Source organism: Podarcis bocagei (genome assembly GCF_964188305.1).
Source record: "Podarcis bocagei genome assembly, chromosome: 4".
Lineage (NCBI taxonomy): Eukaryota > Metazoa > Chordata > Lepidosauria > Squamata > Lacertidae > Podarcis > Podarcis bocagei.
Genome location: NC_138128.1, coordinates 46,190,752 through 46,207,642, shown reverse-complemented (window position 1 = coordinate 46,207,642; position 16,891 = coordinate 46,190,752). Strand labels below are relative to the sequence as shown.

Here is a 16,891-nt window from a genome sequence, read left to right as displayed (position 1 = left end):
TAGGGTATTGGTGTATGTAGAAACTTCTGGTTTTTACTGTACAAAGATAAGTTTTGTTGCTCTACTCTCTTTTGCTTCTGGTCCTGCCCAACAGGTGGGATGTGGAAGGTTGTCCCCAGAAAGTTGCCCAGGTGGGAATGAGGCCCTGGGACTGAAAAGGTTCTCTCACCTCTGGTTAGAGAGTATAAGAGCCCTTTGCAGAAAGGATCCCAGCAACAGTCTTGGAATACCATTTTTGGACCTTGGTCTATATTTCCTCCTCCTCTTCCTAAAATGCACCCAGCTAGAACATTTTAAGGAGTTCAGAGGTCTTTTTGATGGACTTTTGAATCCTGCACTGCACTGCCTTTCTGTTCACTTTGGAGTGGGCTTTTTTATATCACAGAGGCATTTATTTATTTTTGGCAGAGATTGAAATCCCCCCCCCCCCGCATAGTGTCAGGGTTCAGGCTGGGCTGTGCTCAACCACCCTGCTTGTTCCCTCCTACTGCTGTGCTGCTCTCCAAGCTGCCAGTCTCACCCCTTGTAGAAGGAAGCATTGGATGGTTGGGTGACCCTGACTGCACTAAGAGGATAAAGCTATGGTGGTTACACTCACTTTCTCTTTTCTATCTGAGGACCCGTAAAGAACAGAAGAGACCCCAAATCCAGCAGTTCAGAGAGCTGTTGTACAGAGGTTTCAGGTGTTTCCTCCCTAAGCGATACAATGTTGGCCATTTCTCTCTCTCTCTCTCTCTCTCTCTCTCTCTCTCTCTCTCTCTCTCTCTCTCTCCTGCACCTCCACACATTTCCTAACAAACACACAGGGAAATCTAGTGTCTGCATTGGCAACAACTGAAACACATGTTCAGATGTTCTCTTGAGTCTGTTATTTATATTAGCCATATAAGCATTAGCATACGTTGCTTTACCTTTGTACGTAGGAATGGAGTGCTTTAGGATTTCTTAACATATTTGTGGAGGTCGTTTTTCTTGTAGCGTTTGTTTGTTTGTTTGGTTGGTTGGTTTGTCTTTAATTGTAACGTTTTAACTTGTAATAAAGCAGAATGAAAAGGTGCATGAAAGTAATCCATATATTCAATAATATTCATAATTACTGCTAACCTAATTGAAGTCTGCATGTCAACAAATTTTCAACGCCTTCTGTGTTGCTTGTATTATAATAATGAACTGGCTAATTTGAGTCTCTGCTTTCTCTGGCTTCCTGAATCCTCCACTTCTAAAATGCAGGCTGGATGATGGCAGAAGCTCTGTGTAGAGTTTGTCATAATATAATTAAGAGGGCACAAGTAGTTGTTTTCAGTGTAGTGATGGATATTGTATATTTCCCTTCTTCCCTGCTCTGTGGTTTTCTGCACCTCTCTTGAAGACCCCCATAGCTACAAATGCACAGCTTCCTGGTTTGTGATCATATGAACATGATCTTATGTGATCATAAGAACATAGCAAGAACCTGCTGGATCATACCAGTGACCCATCCAGTACATCATCCTGTTCTCATAGTGTCCAACCAGCTGCCTATGGGAAACTTGCAAGCAGGACATGAGTGCAACAGCACTCTGCCCACCTGCAATTCCCATCAGAGGCATACTGTCTCTGACAGTGGAGGCAGAACACAGCTATTGTGGCTAGTGGCCATTGATAGCTTTATCCTACATTGATTTGTCTCATCCTCTTTTAAAGCAATAAAAGTTGGTGGCCAACTCTACTAACTGTGGGAGTGAATTCCATAATTTAACTATGCACTGTGTGAAGAAGTACTTCCTTTGTCCTGAATCCTCTGTGCTGTAGGACTGCAGTGGGCAACCTCAGCAGAAAAATGGTTTTCCACCGCTGTCCTACGGCACGTGTCCCTTGGAGCAAGCAGGGTACCTGAAAGACTGAGATAGGAAATGAAGTTTCTGATCTAGCTCTGTGGAATGGCAAACTCTGTGATCTCAACCGGTGTCTGTCCAAGCACCTCTGATTTTAAATAAAACCAAACAAAAGCTTACATGATACAAACATGTTTACCTTACCATGCCCACATATCTAGCCTTGCAGACATTCTCCTGTTGTGAATGGCAGAGAGCAGAGAAGCAAAAGCTGTTAGGAGCCCGTCCTACTCTCGAGTAGGACCCTGGCAGAGACACATGCCAGACTGGCATGTTCTCTCCCTCCTGGTCGATCGTTCGGTAGCTTCAAAAGCTTTCCTCTGCCCGAAAATCACAGTGACTGATGCCAACAGACATCGGCACACTTAGGGATCCGCAGAGTGTTTGCAGTTTGTGTAACAGAACTCAGCAACTCAGCATTTTGGCTAATCTACTTTATTTACATATACATGGAGCACTGCAACATGGCTCCCTCTCTCTCTAGCATCAGACAGCAAAGAGAGAGAACAAAGGACAATAGTCCCACTTCATGGAACACAGCAACACAAAAATCTTGTCTCCGTCACTTCCCACACTGTGGAGTCAAAACATGCACCGTCATGTGATAGACAACAATCCTATGACTGCAATCACGGAGCAGGAATCTTAACAAACGCCTGGCTCTGTTTTTGTGCTGATTAATGATAATCTAGTAATGTTCATCACTCTGCAAACCCTAGCTTAATCAAAGCTGGTGGCATGAAGGGAGGCTATTTTTTGCTAACAGGCATGTGGGAGAGCATTTTTAGAGCTGGCAAAAAACAGCAAAACAGAAAGCAATGATTGTTATCTGATTTGAAATATATTCTGAGTTGTCAAATAGAAATGACTCTTCCTTCTTTGCGTGGGTTCCTTCCAGCATCTGTCGGACTTGCATAACTCATAACTAAATGTGTGTGTAGCCTCCAACCAACAGTAATGAGGTTGTGGAAATCTCCTGGATAGATTCTTTTCCTTCCCCAGCCTCTGCTGCTTTTTGTTTTGTTTCTCCTCTTAGAAAACAGCTAAACCTCATAAATTGCTGTCTCTGAGGGTGGCCACCTGCAGCTTTCCTTCTCCCCTGGAGCCGAATTTGAGCCAAGGTGACTTGCACTAATTGGCATGGGTGGGGTGGAATCAGGGAGCAAGCAGGGAGCTTTGTCCTCAGCCTTTCGCCTTTGGCAGGTGCCCGTTTAGAATTAGAAACCTCCCATAAACAGTGCCATCTGCTGCCACCCCAACAGGCTTCCTTTTATAGCCTTTTCAGTGGTGTTTGGGAGTACCTCCTACTTCAGATACAAAATCACAACAGTGTTGTATCGGTAATGTGTAGCACCAGGGAAGTGGCTAAGGATGGGTAGGCTTGATGGGGGTTTAAATCCACAGACACATTGATGCAATAAAGGAGAAAAGTAGGTGTGTGCACTGCAGAATCCCATAGGCCTCATATACCCAAGGAGAGAAGGTAGTTCAGGACTGAACTAAAGTACAGACTTTTTGTCCCCAACCTCAAGCCCATCAAGAAAGAGGCAGCCCAGAGAACATATTCTTGACTATCATGAATTCACCGGAAATGGTTGGAAGGCAAACAGTTGCTTTCCAACCATTTACAGTGAATTCATGATAGTCAAGAATGTGCTCTCTGGGCTGCCTCTTCCTTTCCGGAAGCAGCTGCAACCACAAATACCCATCTTGGGTTCATATTAGCAGGCAGAGAGAAAACTGAACTCCCCGAGGGATTTCAGTCCCACCATTTAATTGGGAAAGCATTGACTGTTGGGCAAGTCTGAATGTCTCCATGCCACTGGTGATGTAGACCAGCCAGTTGGGGCAGCTGCCATGTTTGAGAGAATCCTGGGCAAGGTGCCTTCTGGCAGCCCCTGGAAGGGACAGGTGTTGGCAGACAGGCAGCACCAGGGACAGTGCTTGTGAAGAAAAGTGCTGGGCGAGTCTGTTGAAGCCAGTTGCTGCACCTTCATTATCTCTCATGGCCCTGGGTCCTACCTGTGATGGGATAAGGTGCTGAGGATAATGAAGATGGCAGTATCTGTCTCATCTGGTGGTTCTCTTCACAGCACTGGTGCATTAACTTTATTTCTTTTTAAAAGGGATATCAGTGTTGTTCGTGGTGGCACTCCAGGTGCAGATGCATCAGCACCACGTGGTGCTGATGCCAGCATGGTGATTAGTCCTCAAAAGGTAGAAATGGCTTGTGAAAAGCCAATTATGAGTAGACATTGTGCCCCTGAGCTTAGGGGAAACTTTTGCTTAGCAAAAGGCCAATGAGTCTCTCAAATGGGCAGTTTTAGGAAGTGGGTAGAAAGGGAGAGAAGTGAACTTTGGCTCCCTCCTCAGTAAACTTTGGAACAAAAATGGAAAGTAGTAAAAGATAAGATGGCCACAGCTATGATTCGGGGTGGCTATAAACCCAGTATTCCCATGGGCTCCACTGGAAAGGAGGAAAAATTGTATTAGGGATTAATTCAGATTTTGTTTTTCATGTCAATTATTTACTGGATGACGGTCCTGTCTCTGACATGTTTTTCACCCTATTGTTTTATTTTCTTACGCCACAAATGCAAACAACACAATGAGCAAAATGACTCATAATAAGAACAAAGAAGCATAGAAAGCTGCCTTATAATGAATCAGGTTACTGGTTCATCCAGCTCCTTGTTGTCTATACCAACTGGCAGCTGCTCTCCAATATTCCAAACAGATTCTCTTCCAGCCCTTCTTGGAGATGCTGGCAACTGAACATGGAACCTTCTGCATGCAAAGCAGGTGCTCTACCATTGACCTATGGTTTCTCTAAATGGGCAAACTTTGCACTCCCTGATCCATTTGTACCGGGTATCCATGATGTAAGGCAGCTCCAATCAAATAGCTTTTGGCAAAGTCTGGAGAACTGAGACCTTACAGGTGCCTCCAATCAGCCTGCTCCTCCAAAATTCTTCTCTGTCTGAGGAGTGTGAATTCTTAAATGGCTTGCCGCAGATGGTCTCTCTTGCCTGGCATACTTGTGCCAGTGAGCAGGCATGTGTGGAGCAGGAGGTATTTGGTTCTTCAGGTGAATTGGGCTCAGGGAGAAGTGCCTGCTAAGCTCCTGACTTGGGTTCTGCATGCTCTTTTCCATTAGCCTCTGGTTCAGAATCCAGAGTCTGATTCCATTCCTTTTCTTATCACCAGTGTTATTAACATGAAACCACTGGGTGCGATCATTAGTTGATTTGGGGTGAGGTGCTATCTGTATGCTGATGACACTCATTGCTACTTCTCCATAAGATCTGAATCAGAAGAGGCTGTGCAGTCCCTGGGCCACTGCCTGGGCACAGTGGTGAGATGGATAAGGGAGAGCAAGCTGAGCCTGAATCCTGGCAAGGCAGAGGCACTTTGGGTAAGCGTCTCCCGTGTCTGAGAAACCAGCCAATTGCCTACCCTGAATGGGGATGCACTCCCCCTGAAGGATCAGGTTGGCAGTTTGGGGGTGCTTCTTGTTTTAGAGCGTGTGCTTCTTGTTTTAGAGCAATGATACAGTTCCCATGTCTTGCTTATGGATGTATGCAAACATCTGAAACAAGCCCACTAGTAAAAAGGCAATCTGCTTTTCTTGTGAGGTTCCTTGCCTGTATGCATAAGATTTATTAGATTCTGCAAAACAGCTATGTCATAGTATTTGCAAGCCTATTATGTAATCGTAAAACTTGCACATTCTTCCAGTTCTGAGCTATTCATAATTTCTCACCTTTCAGCTTGTGAATTATAAATGCTTTATTGTTGGAAAAACTCCACTTTGTTCCATGTGTCATTTAATTCCATGGCACAACCGGCACAGTTAGTATTACACCCCACCTCCATATGGGTTCAGTGGGATATTCTGGCCTAACATTACCATTTCTGATGAAATTTAAACCCTAGCACAGACTGTGCAGTTATGCATATCAAAGTGTCTCTGCTTCTATCTCCATCCGACTCCATTCCAATTCACCTGCATAAAGAAGCACATTGAGGTCCTCTGTTAAGAGGCTGCATGTATTCCTAGATATGAAGCATACTCCTCTTTCTGTAGAAGCTCCATATTTCCTGTGGATATGATAATGTAACTCTGCTGAACAGCAGCACTGAACACAGCTGATAGCTACAATGCTATTATGTTCACTGCACATTGTGTGATTATAGCTAGCATGTCTGCCCTCCATACTACAGTGGTGCCTCGCAAGACGAAAATAATCCGTTCCGCGAGTCTCTTCGTCTAGCGGTTTTTTTGTCTTGCGAAGCAACCCTATTAGCGGATTAGCGCTATTAGCGGTTTAGCGGCTATTAAAGGCTTAGCGGCTTAGCGGCTAAAAGGCTATTAGCGGCTTAGCGGCTTAGAAAAAGGGGGGGGGAGCGAAAAAAATCGCAAGACTCGCAAGATGTTTTCGTCTTGCGAAGCAAGCCCATAGGGAAATTCATCTTGCAAAGCACATCGAAAAACGGAAAACCCTTTCATCTAGCGGGTTTTTTGTCTTGCGAGGCATTCGTCTTGCGGGGCACCACTGTAGATGCTTTCCACAGTGTGTAGGTTCAAAATGAAAGATCTTTGTATGTGGTAAAGGGAAATTTGCAAAAGCTTATGGAAACTCTTTCTTTTATGGAAACTCATTTTTCAATGTAGCCCTTTTCACTTATGGGTGTTGAAGATTTCTTCCCAGTGGAAATCTGTTCGGCTTCCTCCTAAAAATGTCTAGGGCAGAGGTGGCAGACTTGTGAGATGGTGTAGTAAATGGTACTTTTCAGACTCCTGGAAGTGAACTGCATGTTAGAATGCCACCCCAGACTTTTGTTGCAGTCCCAAAAAATAGGGGTTGTCTTATACATGGGGGCGTGTTATACACGAAAAAATACAGTACGTACTACTTTTAGAGAAGCCTTTGTCTATCTTTCTGGTGTCCTAGCACTGTAGCTGCTTGGTGAGGAAAGGGTAGGTGAGAAATATGAGGTTTCTTTCTATCTGAAAAGACAGATTTATAGCATTGGAAGGGACTCAGAGTCCCTGTAATCCAACCGTAAGCTGCAAGGTGGAAAAATCCATATAACCATCATGAGTCCCTCTGATTCAGATCATCAAAACACTGCAAGCAACGTTTATTGAAAAGTTCTGTATTTTTTGCATGCAGAACTTTAAATTATTTTGGCACAGATATATGAACATGAGTTGAGAGTACTAATAACAAAGGAAATGAACTGAACAGAACACATCCTTGTCTTGTACTTTCTCTTTTAGCAAGAGTGTTCACCTACTAAACTTGTGACTTTCTTTTTAACCAGTAAAAGGATGCATTTGCTGACTACTCCACAGCTTGCCTTGTTCTTCAACACATTGCTGTAACACATTTTAATTAATACAGCATATGTCTCTGAACAACTGCTGTCAAGAAACACTCTTGCGTGTGATTTATTCTAGTGATTGTATGCCTGAGATGATGTGCTTGCGTGCCTATGTGTTGATTATGTTAGCTGACATCATGCTGATATTGGGGTATTGGCACGCTCTGCTAAGATCACATGAGGATGGTTCTGGATTATTGCCACATTCCATAAGGAAATTTTCTGTCTCTTATATACAGAATCAACATTTAGCCTTGGAGAGGTCAGATTTCATTAGTGGATGTTCACATTTGGTGTTTGAATGTTGCAGGTATCGTGTTTGATAGTGCCTCCAATGTGTTTGCATGGAAAGAAGGCAGAATTGTGTTGGCCATATTGATAATGTGGATAGTATAGATGGTTTTCCTCTGCTACAAGTCTTATGGGGTTAAAATGTCTTTGTTGATTTTGATTTGAGAAATAATGTAGTATTCTGAAACAGCATGTTAAAATCTTGCTTGCTATTTTTTTGCATAATCAAATGTTTAAAAACAAAAGTGAAATATTTAAAATTCCAAAATCTTTTGAATGCTTTTTTTTTAATTGTTAGAAGACAAAGAAGAAGTAAACATGGGGAATAACTATTCCAGTTCTTAGGCATACTTCAACCTTTTGGTCTTCAGTGGCATATAAATATCAATTATCTGATTAGCTGTTCCAGGATTGTCTAAATTGGAAGTCATGTTCTTGAAACAAAAGTATCACATCCTCATTCTTCTGGATATGGATCTTAATTGCAATCCTCCTTCAGGTAAACATCCCGTGGCTGGGATGCATATGGTTTCTTGCCATAGTTCTAATCAGGTGTTCAGAACCCGCAGGAACTCATGAAGCTAGCAACATCCCATTTATGATGATTCATGATCTGCTCAGTCTTAATGTGGGGGCGGGAGGCACCCTCTATGCAGGTAGGGTTTCCAGCATGGGTCTGGGAACATTAATTTAGCAAATCTTTGCTGTTTCCTACTTAAGCCCAGTAAGTTAGTCAGTACCTGCGGGGATCAAGCTATAGCTTATTGAAGAAGTGACGAATGCAGATCCAGTACATCGTACTGTACATGCTGAGATTGGAGCTAATTTTTAATTTATATTTTTGAACTTTTTGAAATTCTTTCTGAGAGGAAGAAGCTGTGTTATTGAATATATGTGTTGGACAAGGAGTGCAAGTGGAAATGTGTTTGTTATATTTATATCTTGCCTTTCCTCTGAACTCAGGACTATTATTTGCACCCAAAGCAACCTTGTTACATGTCCAAAGCCAACTAGTGAGGTTGACAGCTAGCAGAGATTTGATATTGGGAGCCCTGCATTCAAACCTAACACTCTCTAGCCATTGTACAACACAGCTTTAGAATTCTTTTGCAGCCTAAGCTGAATTACGCTATGGAACGATCGCCAGTCTCCACAGCTGCTATGACATAATAGTTAAGATGGAGAATCCAAAACTTGCCATAAGCGCTCTCTGAGTGCAGTCCTCTCCTCCAAGGTTAAGCGTGTAGAGGATTGAAGCCTGTCTCAAAGGATAATATCAACCTACCTTACAAAGTGATTGTAAAGCTTATTGAGATAATGTATGCCAAGAACTTTGCTATATCAGTTCTAAATACTGTACTAAAAATGCCAATTATTAAAAGAGGATTAGTAACTAGTATAGAATATTGAGCTACATGGTAATTTTTAACAGGAGTTTGCAGATCAAGCCCTGCCCTGAAATTGATCTTCGATGAAATAAACAACTGTTACTTATGTGAGTTTGAATTAAACCACTGATGTTGCAAGGCATAAAAATGCAAAATATCCTCATTTAAGCACTTTCCTTGTTGTGTTAGGAGTTTTAGTGCCTTGCATAAAATGTAGGAAGATGGAGAATAAATCACAAATAGCATCTTGTTCTCTCCACGAAACATTTTGGCCCAAATGTTTAATACATGGCATTTAATGATGCAGAAGGAATTGCTAACCTAAGTAGCAATGCTGCGCCTGCTGTAGCAGAGCAACGTCCAGAGTGTGAACGCATCCCTGGAGAATCCAGTTGTGTGAATGTTTAGCCAGTTGTTAGTAGCCCTGGGATTTAATGAGAGCAACTTTCGAAGCTTGGGAAGGGAAAACAGTCTTTGCCTTTTAAAGGATCTTGTCACGACTCTGATGTGAATGACTATGCAGAGGCCCAAGACAATTTCCCATATGCGACACATTAGCTGGCAATTGGCGGTTGATTGCCTGAAATGAAGCAGAAGGGAAATCTGAAATATAGACTAAAAAAAAAAAAGAAGAGAGTTCTGTGGCAAATATTAAAGGTGCAGAATTGGGAATGGTAGTGCTAAAAAGGAGTGGAAGGATGAAGAGGGGATATAGAGTTCAGTGGGAGTCTTGGGACACAAGTCAACATGCAGTAATGGTGGGCAGTAGAAACCAAACTTAAGAGATGGTGGGTAGCCAAGCAAAAGCAACCAGCTTTATTTTGTGTCTTCCAAGTTCTGGGAATGCTTAAAAGCCAAAACCAGAGAACCTAGACTGTTGTGGTTAAGCAGATTCTGATACATCTACATGCTTGGTTTGTCTTTATCGTTTTGGATAGTTGAGGGGTTTTTTTTTTGAAATGTAACAACAATAGCATCTAAAGGAAGAAGCATACACAATATATATAGCTTGGTAAATGGCAGATCCAAATGCTCAGAGCACCAGAGCACCAATAGCACCAGAGACTGTGGAAGCAAGAGGAGCAATGTGATTTTGAGGGCTTTGCAGACCTTTTTGCCACACTTTCCATTTACAAGTGAGCAACACACGGGGACTTCTGGGTTAGCGCGATCGACTAATGGCGGATTCCCTCTGAGCTCCGGAGGGAATAGGCTCCGTAGGATCGGGTCTTGCCGCTGCGGCGACGCGGGGACCCTTAAAAATCACAGGTGGGGAAGCCTATGAACCTGGTGACTCGGCGGGCACCATTTGTGCACCCCCAACCCGTGAAGGAGCCTTTTTAAAGGCTTCAGAACGGGAGACAGGGTGAGTGGCGCGGTGCTGTGAGTCGACTGCTTCTCCTACGGAGTGAAGCCGCATGCCATGGTCGGAGAGCGCTGACTTCTTCTTGTGAACAATTGGACTCTAAAGCAGCAACCCGTGAGTGGTACGGAAATTGGACTTTCAAAGGAATTTTTTTTGTTGAATTAGGCACGATCGGGGAAGGCGTAAACAGGAAGTCAGTCTCCCCGTCTTATAAATAACCTAAAGCAAGGACTAACTAACTAAGGTCGAGAGGATTTTTTCCTTCTTATTGGGCAAAAGATATTAATTTCACGATTTGGCAGTTTAAGTAATTTTTACTGGAGGACAAGAGTTAATTTTTGGAGCTAAAGTGTCACACACACCCCGGACCCGGGAGTGATCTGCGAGATAGCCTGTTGGAGAGATATTGAAGAGCTTGACAGCTGTCAAACTAGCTGTCAAGACGGAAAAAGCGATCTTTGTTTTCTGTCTCTGCTGGATATATTTGTTACAATTTGGTTATATTTTGTTGAAAACAAGGAAGAACCGATACAAACTAACTTGATTTTTGGATTTGAACTGGATGGAATACTAAGTAACCAAAATCCCTCTAGAGGGGTTTTGGGACATTACAAGAATAGCTGAAGGAGGGAAAACTCAAGCTAAATTGAACAGAATTTTCTTTCTCTTGGGAAAGTTACAAGGCCAAATTGATGTTTTGGCTACTAACGTTGCAACCCTGGACTTAACAGTAAACAAGTGCATTGAATTTGATAAGGACTTGATCCAGGAAGTTCATGCAGCTGAACAAGAGGAGAAAGTTGACAACTTTGAGAGTGTGGAGAAAGAGACATATGTTGCTTCTGAGGAAAGGGAAGGAGGAGATGTAGTGTTGCAGATGACAAAGGAGAGCCAGAGTCCTGACATGATGGCTACAAAGGAAAATAAGAATTGGATGATGAAAACCTGGTCCAAATTGGAGACTGAAGAATGGAAAGATCTCTATATGTGGATATCTGAAGATCCAAGGATTATAAATTTGATCAAGGTGAAAGCTGGAGCTTTGGAGACATTTGGATTTGAAAGGAGTAAGAAACAAGATTTGGGCTCCACTTTTAAGTATGGTGGTCTGGCAGGAGGAAGCATTGTCCCCATTGGATTAGAGCATCTCCGAGATCTGGTGTTTAGAATCATAGAATCATAGAATAGAATCATAGAGTTGGAAGAGACCACAAGGGCCATCGAGTCCAACCCCCTGCCAAGCAGGAAACACCATCAGAGCATTCCTGACATATGGTTGTCAAGCCTCTGCTTAAAGACCTCCAAAGTAGGAGACTCCACCACACTCCTTGGCAGCAAATTCCACTGTCGAACAGCTCTTACTGTCAGGAAGTTCTTCCTAATGTTTAGGTGGAATCTTCTTTCTTGTAGTTTGGCTCCATTGCTCCGTGTCCGCTTCTCTGGAGCAGCAGAAAACAACCTTTCTCCCTCTTCTATGTGACATCCTTTTATATATTTGAACATGGCTATCATATCACCCCTTAACCTCCTCTTCTCCAGGCTAAACATGCCCAGCTCCCTTAGCCGTTCCTCATAAGGCATCGTTTCCAGGCCTTTGACCATTTTGGTTGCCCTCCTCTGGACACGTTCCAGTTTGTCAGTGTCCTTCTTGAATTGTGGTTTAATATTAAGGACTAATATTAATAATATTAATATTAAGGACTAATATTTAATATTAAGGACTATCAAAAAATCCGGCAGAGAGGAACTGAGAGACAATTAAGGGCCTCGGATGTGAGATCTCCAGGCTGATAGCAGACTAAGACTGATGGACATTTGTTGGGGATTGAAACCGGGAAAGGGGACGGGGGGGGGGGTGTGGGGATCCAAAGGGTGTATAAATATAATCTGTCTTTTTCTTTTACTCTGTTTTGATATCAGTATGAAAAGTGGGGAATTCGTGGAAAGGAATTTGGGTCGACTTTAGAAAAAAGGATTTAAGAATGAGTACTGAGGTATAAATTTTGAGGTTTATAAGGTAAAATTGGTTTTTTAAAATGAATTAAGTATAAAAAGGTTAAAAACTGGGGATAAGAACTTGTTGAATTTACAATTCGAATGGGAATATAAGAAGGGGAGGTGTGGGGAAGTCAGGGAAAGATGTTATAGAAAATAAGGATTGCAAATTGTATGTGTTTTTAATTTTTCTTTTTGTTTTTTCTTTTGGCTTTTTAAAATGGAAAATTCCTAATAAATATTTATTAAAAACAACAACAACCGCTAGACGAAGAAAAAAAAAATACAAGTGAGCAACACACGAAGAAGGCTTGAGTTAGTGGTAAATCTTGGGGATAAATTTTATGAGCTATGAATTCTTTTAGCACTATTAAGTAATTTATTATTACAATTATTGTTTTTTAAAAGCTTCTATTTTGCATTTCAGGAATCCCTCTGTGGCCTCCAGTGACACTCACCAACTCAGCAGGAAGGTTCTCCAACCATCTCAACCCTGTAGAAAAGGGCTGTGTTGCCCAGTGGGCAGCAGCCTTTTTCAACCAGGAAGAATGAGAAGGAATGTACCCCTTTATCAGATGGTTCTCTTTGTGGTTGCTACAATGGGATATCCCTCCAGACGCTCTGCTGTAGATTTGGATGCCACACCCCGAATGACAATTGTCTATAACGGTAAAGAAGCTCTCCAGGTTTGCCTGATTTATCATGAACCACTTAGCTGGGCAAGTTTGCAATGTATATGAAGAAGAGAGATCTATGTGCCTAAATGGTGATGCTTCATAGCTGCATACACCTTGGTATGCAAATCCCATTCTCTCTCCCTTTGTTATCTCCATGTTTGGATTTTGAGCGCTTATTTACATGATTTCAGCTTTCCACAGTTACTAATGTATGTATTGACAACCTCCTCTGGTGTATATTTGCACAAGAAGGCAATTACACCGACTGTGTTGGGTAACCTATACTTGCTATGAATGGTAAAGCCCACATAGTTTTACCTATTCAAAATGTTTTTCTTTGAAATTGTTTTCATGGCCAGTAACTGAAAGTGGAGGCGGGGAGCCCTTGTTAATCCAGAGCCTCTTGATCTAGTAAACAAATCTTAGTGTGAAGCAAGTTAGCAGAGACTTTCTCCGTAAACAGGCCTTCAAATATTGCTGTGAAAGATCCCTCTATTGCACTGATGCAGCCTGTAAGTGCAGGAAAAATTGCTTTGAACTGTGCACCCATGTTAGGGGTGGATGCTCATGGTATACAAAGGAATCTGTGGCAAAGGTTTTGCAGTCTGCTGTCTGGTATGCTTATGTAGTCTCCTCTTATATGGGAATGGGGTAAAAGTTGGCCATTTAGGAGTTGACAGGACCAGTGCTTATCTAGTCCATAACCAAACACAATTGGGAAAAGGCATATGTGGGCATATAAAGGGAATTTATTGATCGGTTCTTGATTCTTTGACAGCTTTTTGAATGTTGCAGACTGGGGATTGCTGGTAGAGCTTCTTGGAGATATTTGCCTTACGTATGATTTAATACTCAAGTGATGAGGGCTTTGTAGTTTTGCACGTTTTCTGTCCGTTGTGCTGTCACAAAATGAAGATTGTAGGAAGCTAAGCTATTGGCTTTAAAGACTTGCAGAAGATGATGTAACGCTTTATAAGAGAGATGGAGAGGAGGAAGGAATGCTCTGTTATATAAACTTATTTCGACTTCATTTGAAAAAGTTGTTTGTGTGTAATAATCAGGGCATTACCTCTCCCTTTTTTATTTTCCATTTGATGATTTTTATTTTTAAAAAAAGCTGCTTCCAAATATTGCAATAATACAGCTCTCTCTCTCTTACTTTTTGTATCAAATTTGAGATGTCTCATTTCACATTCAGGTGACAGAATTGTGATTTGCTGCTAGGGTTGCCTGCAGTGTTAGAATCAGAAGTTGGCATCATTGGGCACCTGCCAAAACCCACATCCCAGCATGAGGTCCACTACTGTCCTATGGTCTTGCTCCATTTCCTCTTTGATACCGATTGACCTGTCCTCTATGTATGAAGAATGACAGGATCAAGGGGAAGGAGCAGTAGGTTCCATTTGCCTTTCCATCTCCTGGGTAGTGGTGCAAATTGATCCCCAGGGAAGAGGACACTTGTAGTGCTGAAGAGATCGGTCCACTCAGGGAGGAGTCTTACTGAAGGCCTCTTTCCCAAGGACCCTGCAAAACCTGGAACTGGCACTGGATGCCTCTCTCTCCAGACCTCCATGGTATTTACAATTGTTCAGTCCTTCAGTGCAAATAGAGAGGAGATTGGAAATGACTTTGTGTTGTGCTTTAGTCTATTACTTTATGATTGGCTAGAAGGCTGAAGATGAAAGGCAAATATAGGTAGATGTACATGCCACGGGTGGTTAACATGAGGTAGAATTAAAACCATGACAAAACTGCTGATACTCTGTAGAACAAGGGATGCCAAAGTGGTGCCCTCTTGATTTTGTTGGATTACAACTCCATCAAATTTCAGCCAGCACAGACTGTGGTTAGGGATGATGGGAGTTGTAGTCCAACAACATCTGCAGGGAACCATCTTGGCTACCTGATGTAGAAAGAGCACAGCTTGGTGTTATAATGATGACAGTGGCATACAGGCAATTTTCACATTGTGGTATGCTTGGAACAACAAAGGAAATAATCACTTTTGAGAGGCTTCCGCTGGGCTCCTGCCCTTTCGTCCCACCTTTCTTTCCTTGCCTTCCTATAATGGAAGAGGGAGAGAGGGAAAACCTGTTTTGAAAGCCGTGTGGGAGCTGCCACTGATTATTATATGCCAGATTGGTGCTGTCAGCACTGCTGTCTTTCGCCTCAACATGCATGTCTGGTTACATCAGCATCTTGGAGCAATCTCCTCTGCTCCAGTTTCCCGGGGACCCTGAGGCACTATGAACACATGATCACAAGTGTTTCTGAGGGTGCAGGAGAAGGGGGTCAAGAATTTCCTTCTATTTGCCTTTGTTACCTTGCACTCAAATCTCCTGTCTTGGGTAGCTTATCAGTTCTACAGCGGTATTCATCAATCCCACCACCAGAGTTGCTTAGTAAAGCTAAGGCTTTGTATAATCTGTGCTCCCTCCTTAGTGGGAAGGGGTGTGTGAATCAGATTTAAGGGAAGCACAAATTCATGTACTTTGAATAAAAACGTTATGTAATTTATTCCGATTTCTGTGAACACTCACAGAAGCCTGATCAGGAGCCTGATCAGGAAGCAGGCTGATAGCTCTGCCTATAGGTGCTGAATAAGAGACTTACCGTAGTTTATGGACTGCATATTTTTGGACCATTTGTCTATGGTTCTTGCAGTTCTCATTATCTTCAGCGTTCTTCCCCTCCTTTAGTACCTCCAAGATGGTACTGGCATGCAGTGTCCTAGAGCTTAAATGATGCCAAGATATTGGAAATATTTTCATGCTGTTGCCAGAGGTGGGCAACCGGGTTGTGCTGGGATGGTAATGTTTGGGCTTTGAAATTCTTGGAAAGGGTTTAAAATAGTGGAGGAACTGAAGATCATATCTAACCTGAAGATTACCTGGAGAAGGGTAAGGAAAAGCAAATGAACAGAGTTCCACCTATTCCATGACCACTGAGGTGTCTACTTTCTGAGTGTTCAGCAGACTATTTCCTCTGCACTTACATGCGTCCCTGCGCATCTATGCTGGTTTGTAGAAACAGTGAATGCAAAATGTTATTCTTAAGATTTCAGATTCTGAATGTGTGTGAGAGAGAGAGCACTACAATATGTAGCTTGATTTGAACTATTAAATTTGTCAGCTCAGAGAGTGCTGGTTTGCAGAAATTGCTGCTTTTCAGTTGTTGGCTGCCTACCCATAAAACATATTTTAAAGGTTTTGACGTAAGATCCATGGGTAAATTATAACAATTCAGTTAGCTATTACTCTGGGAAGACATAGTTAAACATAGGACAGGGTCCAAACGGTTGGAAGTTCAAACTAGAAGAGATCTGAATATTGAAAAACATGGATTTAGTGCAGTGAACCATCAGGCAATCCTGCTAGTGGGTTCCTGATTTTCTAATGGCATTTAGTTAGAATTGGATGCCTCTCTAAGGAGCTGCTCTGGATGATTAACAGCCTCGTGCCCCCAAAACAGCATGTTATTAATCTAGGATTGCTACACTGAAGATTTTTAAAAAATTGTTGCCCTAGCCCTCCTCTGAGCTGTTAGGGTTCCTTTGACCCTTCTCAGAGGATGTGGCACTTAAGGAAACAATGAGTCATTTTCCTCGTTAAATTTTCTAATAAAAAAATGGGGGGGGGGAAGAGATTTTAAAAGATCTTTGAAATAGAAGACACTCCCACCCCGCTTCCCAATGATACAGTTGGTGATACAGGAAATGTAACATTAAGCATCCATTTCCCATGGTTTCCTTCCTTCCACCCTCCACTTTCAGCCCACTGGTGTGGTAAGTTCTGTTCCTTACATATTAAACAATTTACAGTTATCATTCTTCATCAGAGATGAGCAATTGACTCTTAAAGTTGTAATGGTGTCTCTAACATGTTCCTGGCTATTGGCTATTCTTTGTTATTA

The 16,891-nt window shown here is 42.3% G+C and overlaps 1 protein-coding gene across 4 annotated transcripts in view; it reads left to right on the top strand.

The window, feature by feature from the left end:
• The window catches only part of SEMA4G (semaphorin 4G), a 107,858-nt gene that overhangs the window by 32,266 nt on the left and 58,701 nt on the right, over positions 1-16,891 (top strand). For all 4 annotated transcript variants that reach the window (XM_081192232.1, XM_081192233.1, XM_081192231.1 and 1 more), the window contains exon 2: positions 12,730-12,971. In XM_081192232.1, coding sequence (XP_081048358.1) covers positions 12,851-12,971 — 121 coding nt within the window. In that variant the 5' untranslated portion in view covers positions 12,730-12,850. The remainder of the gene's footprint in view (positions 1-12,729; positions 12,972-16,891) is intronic.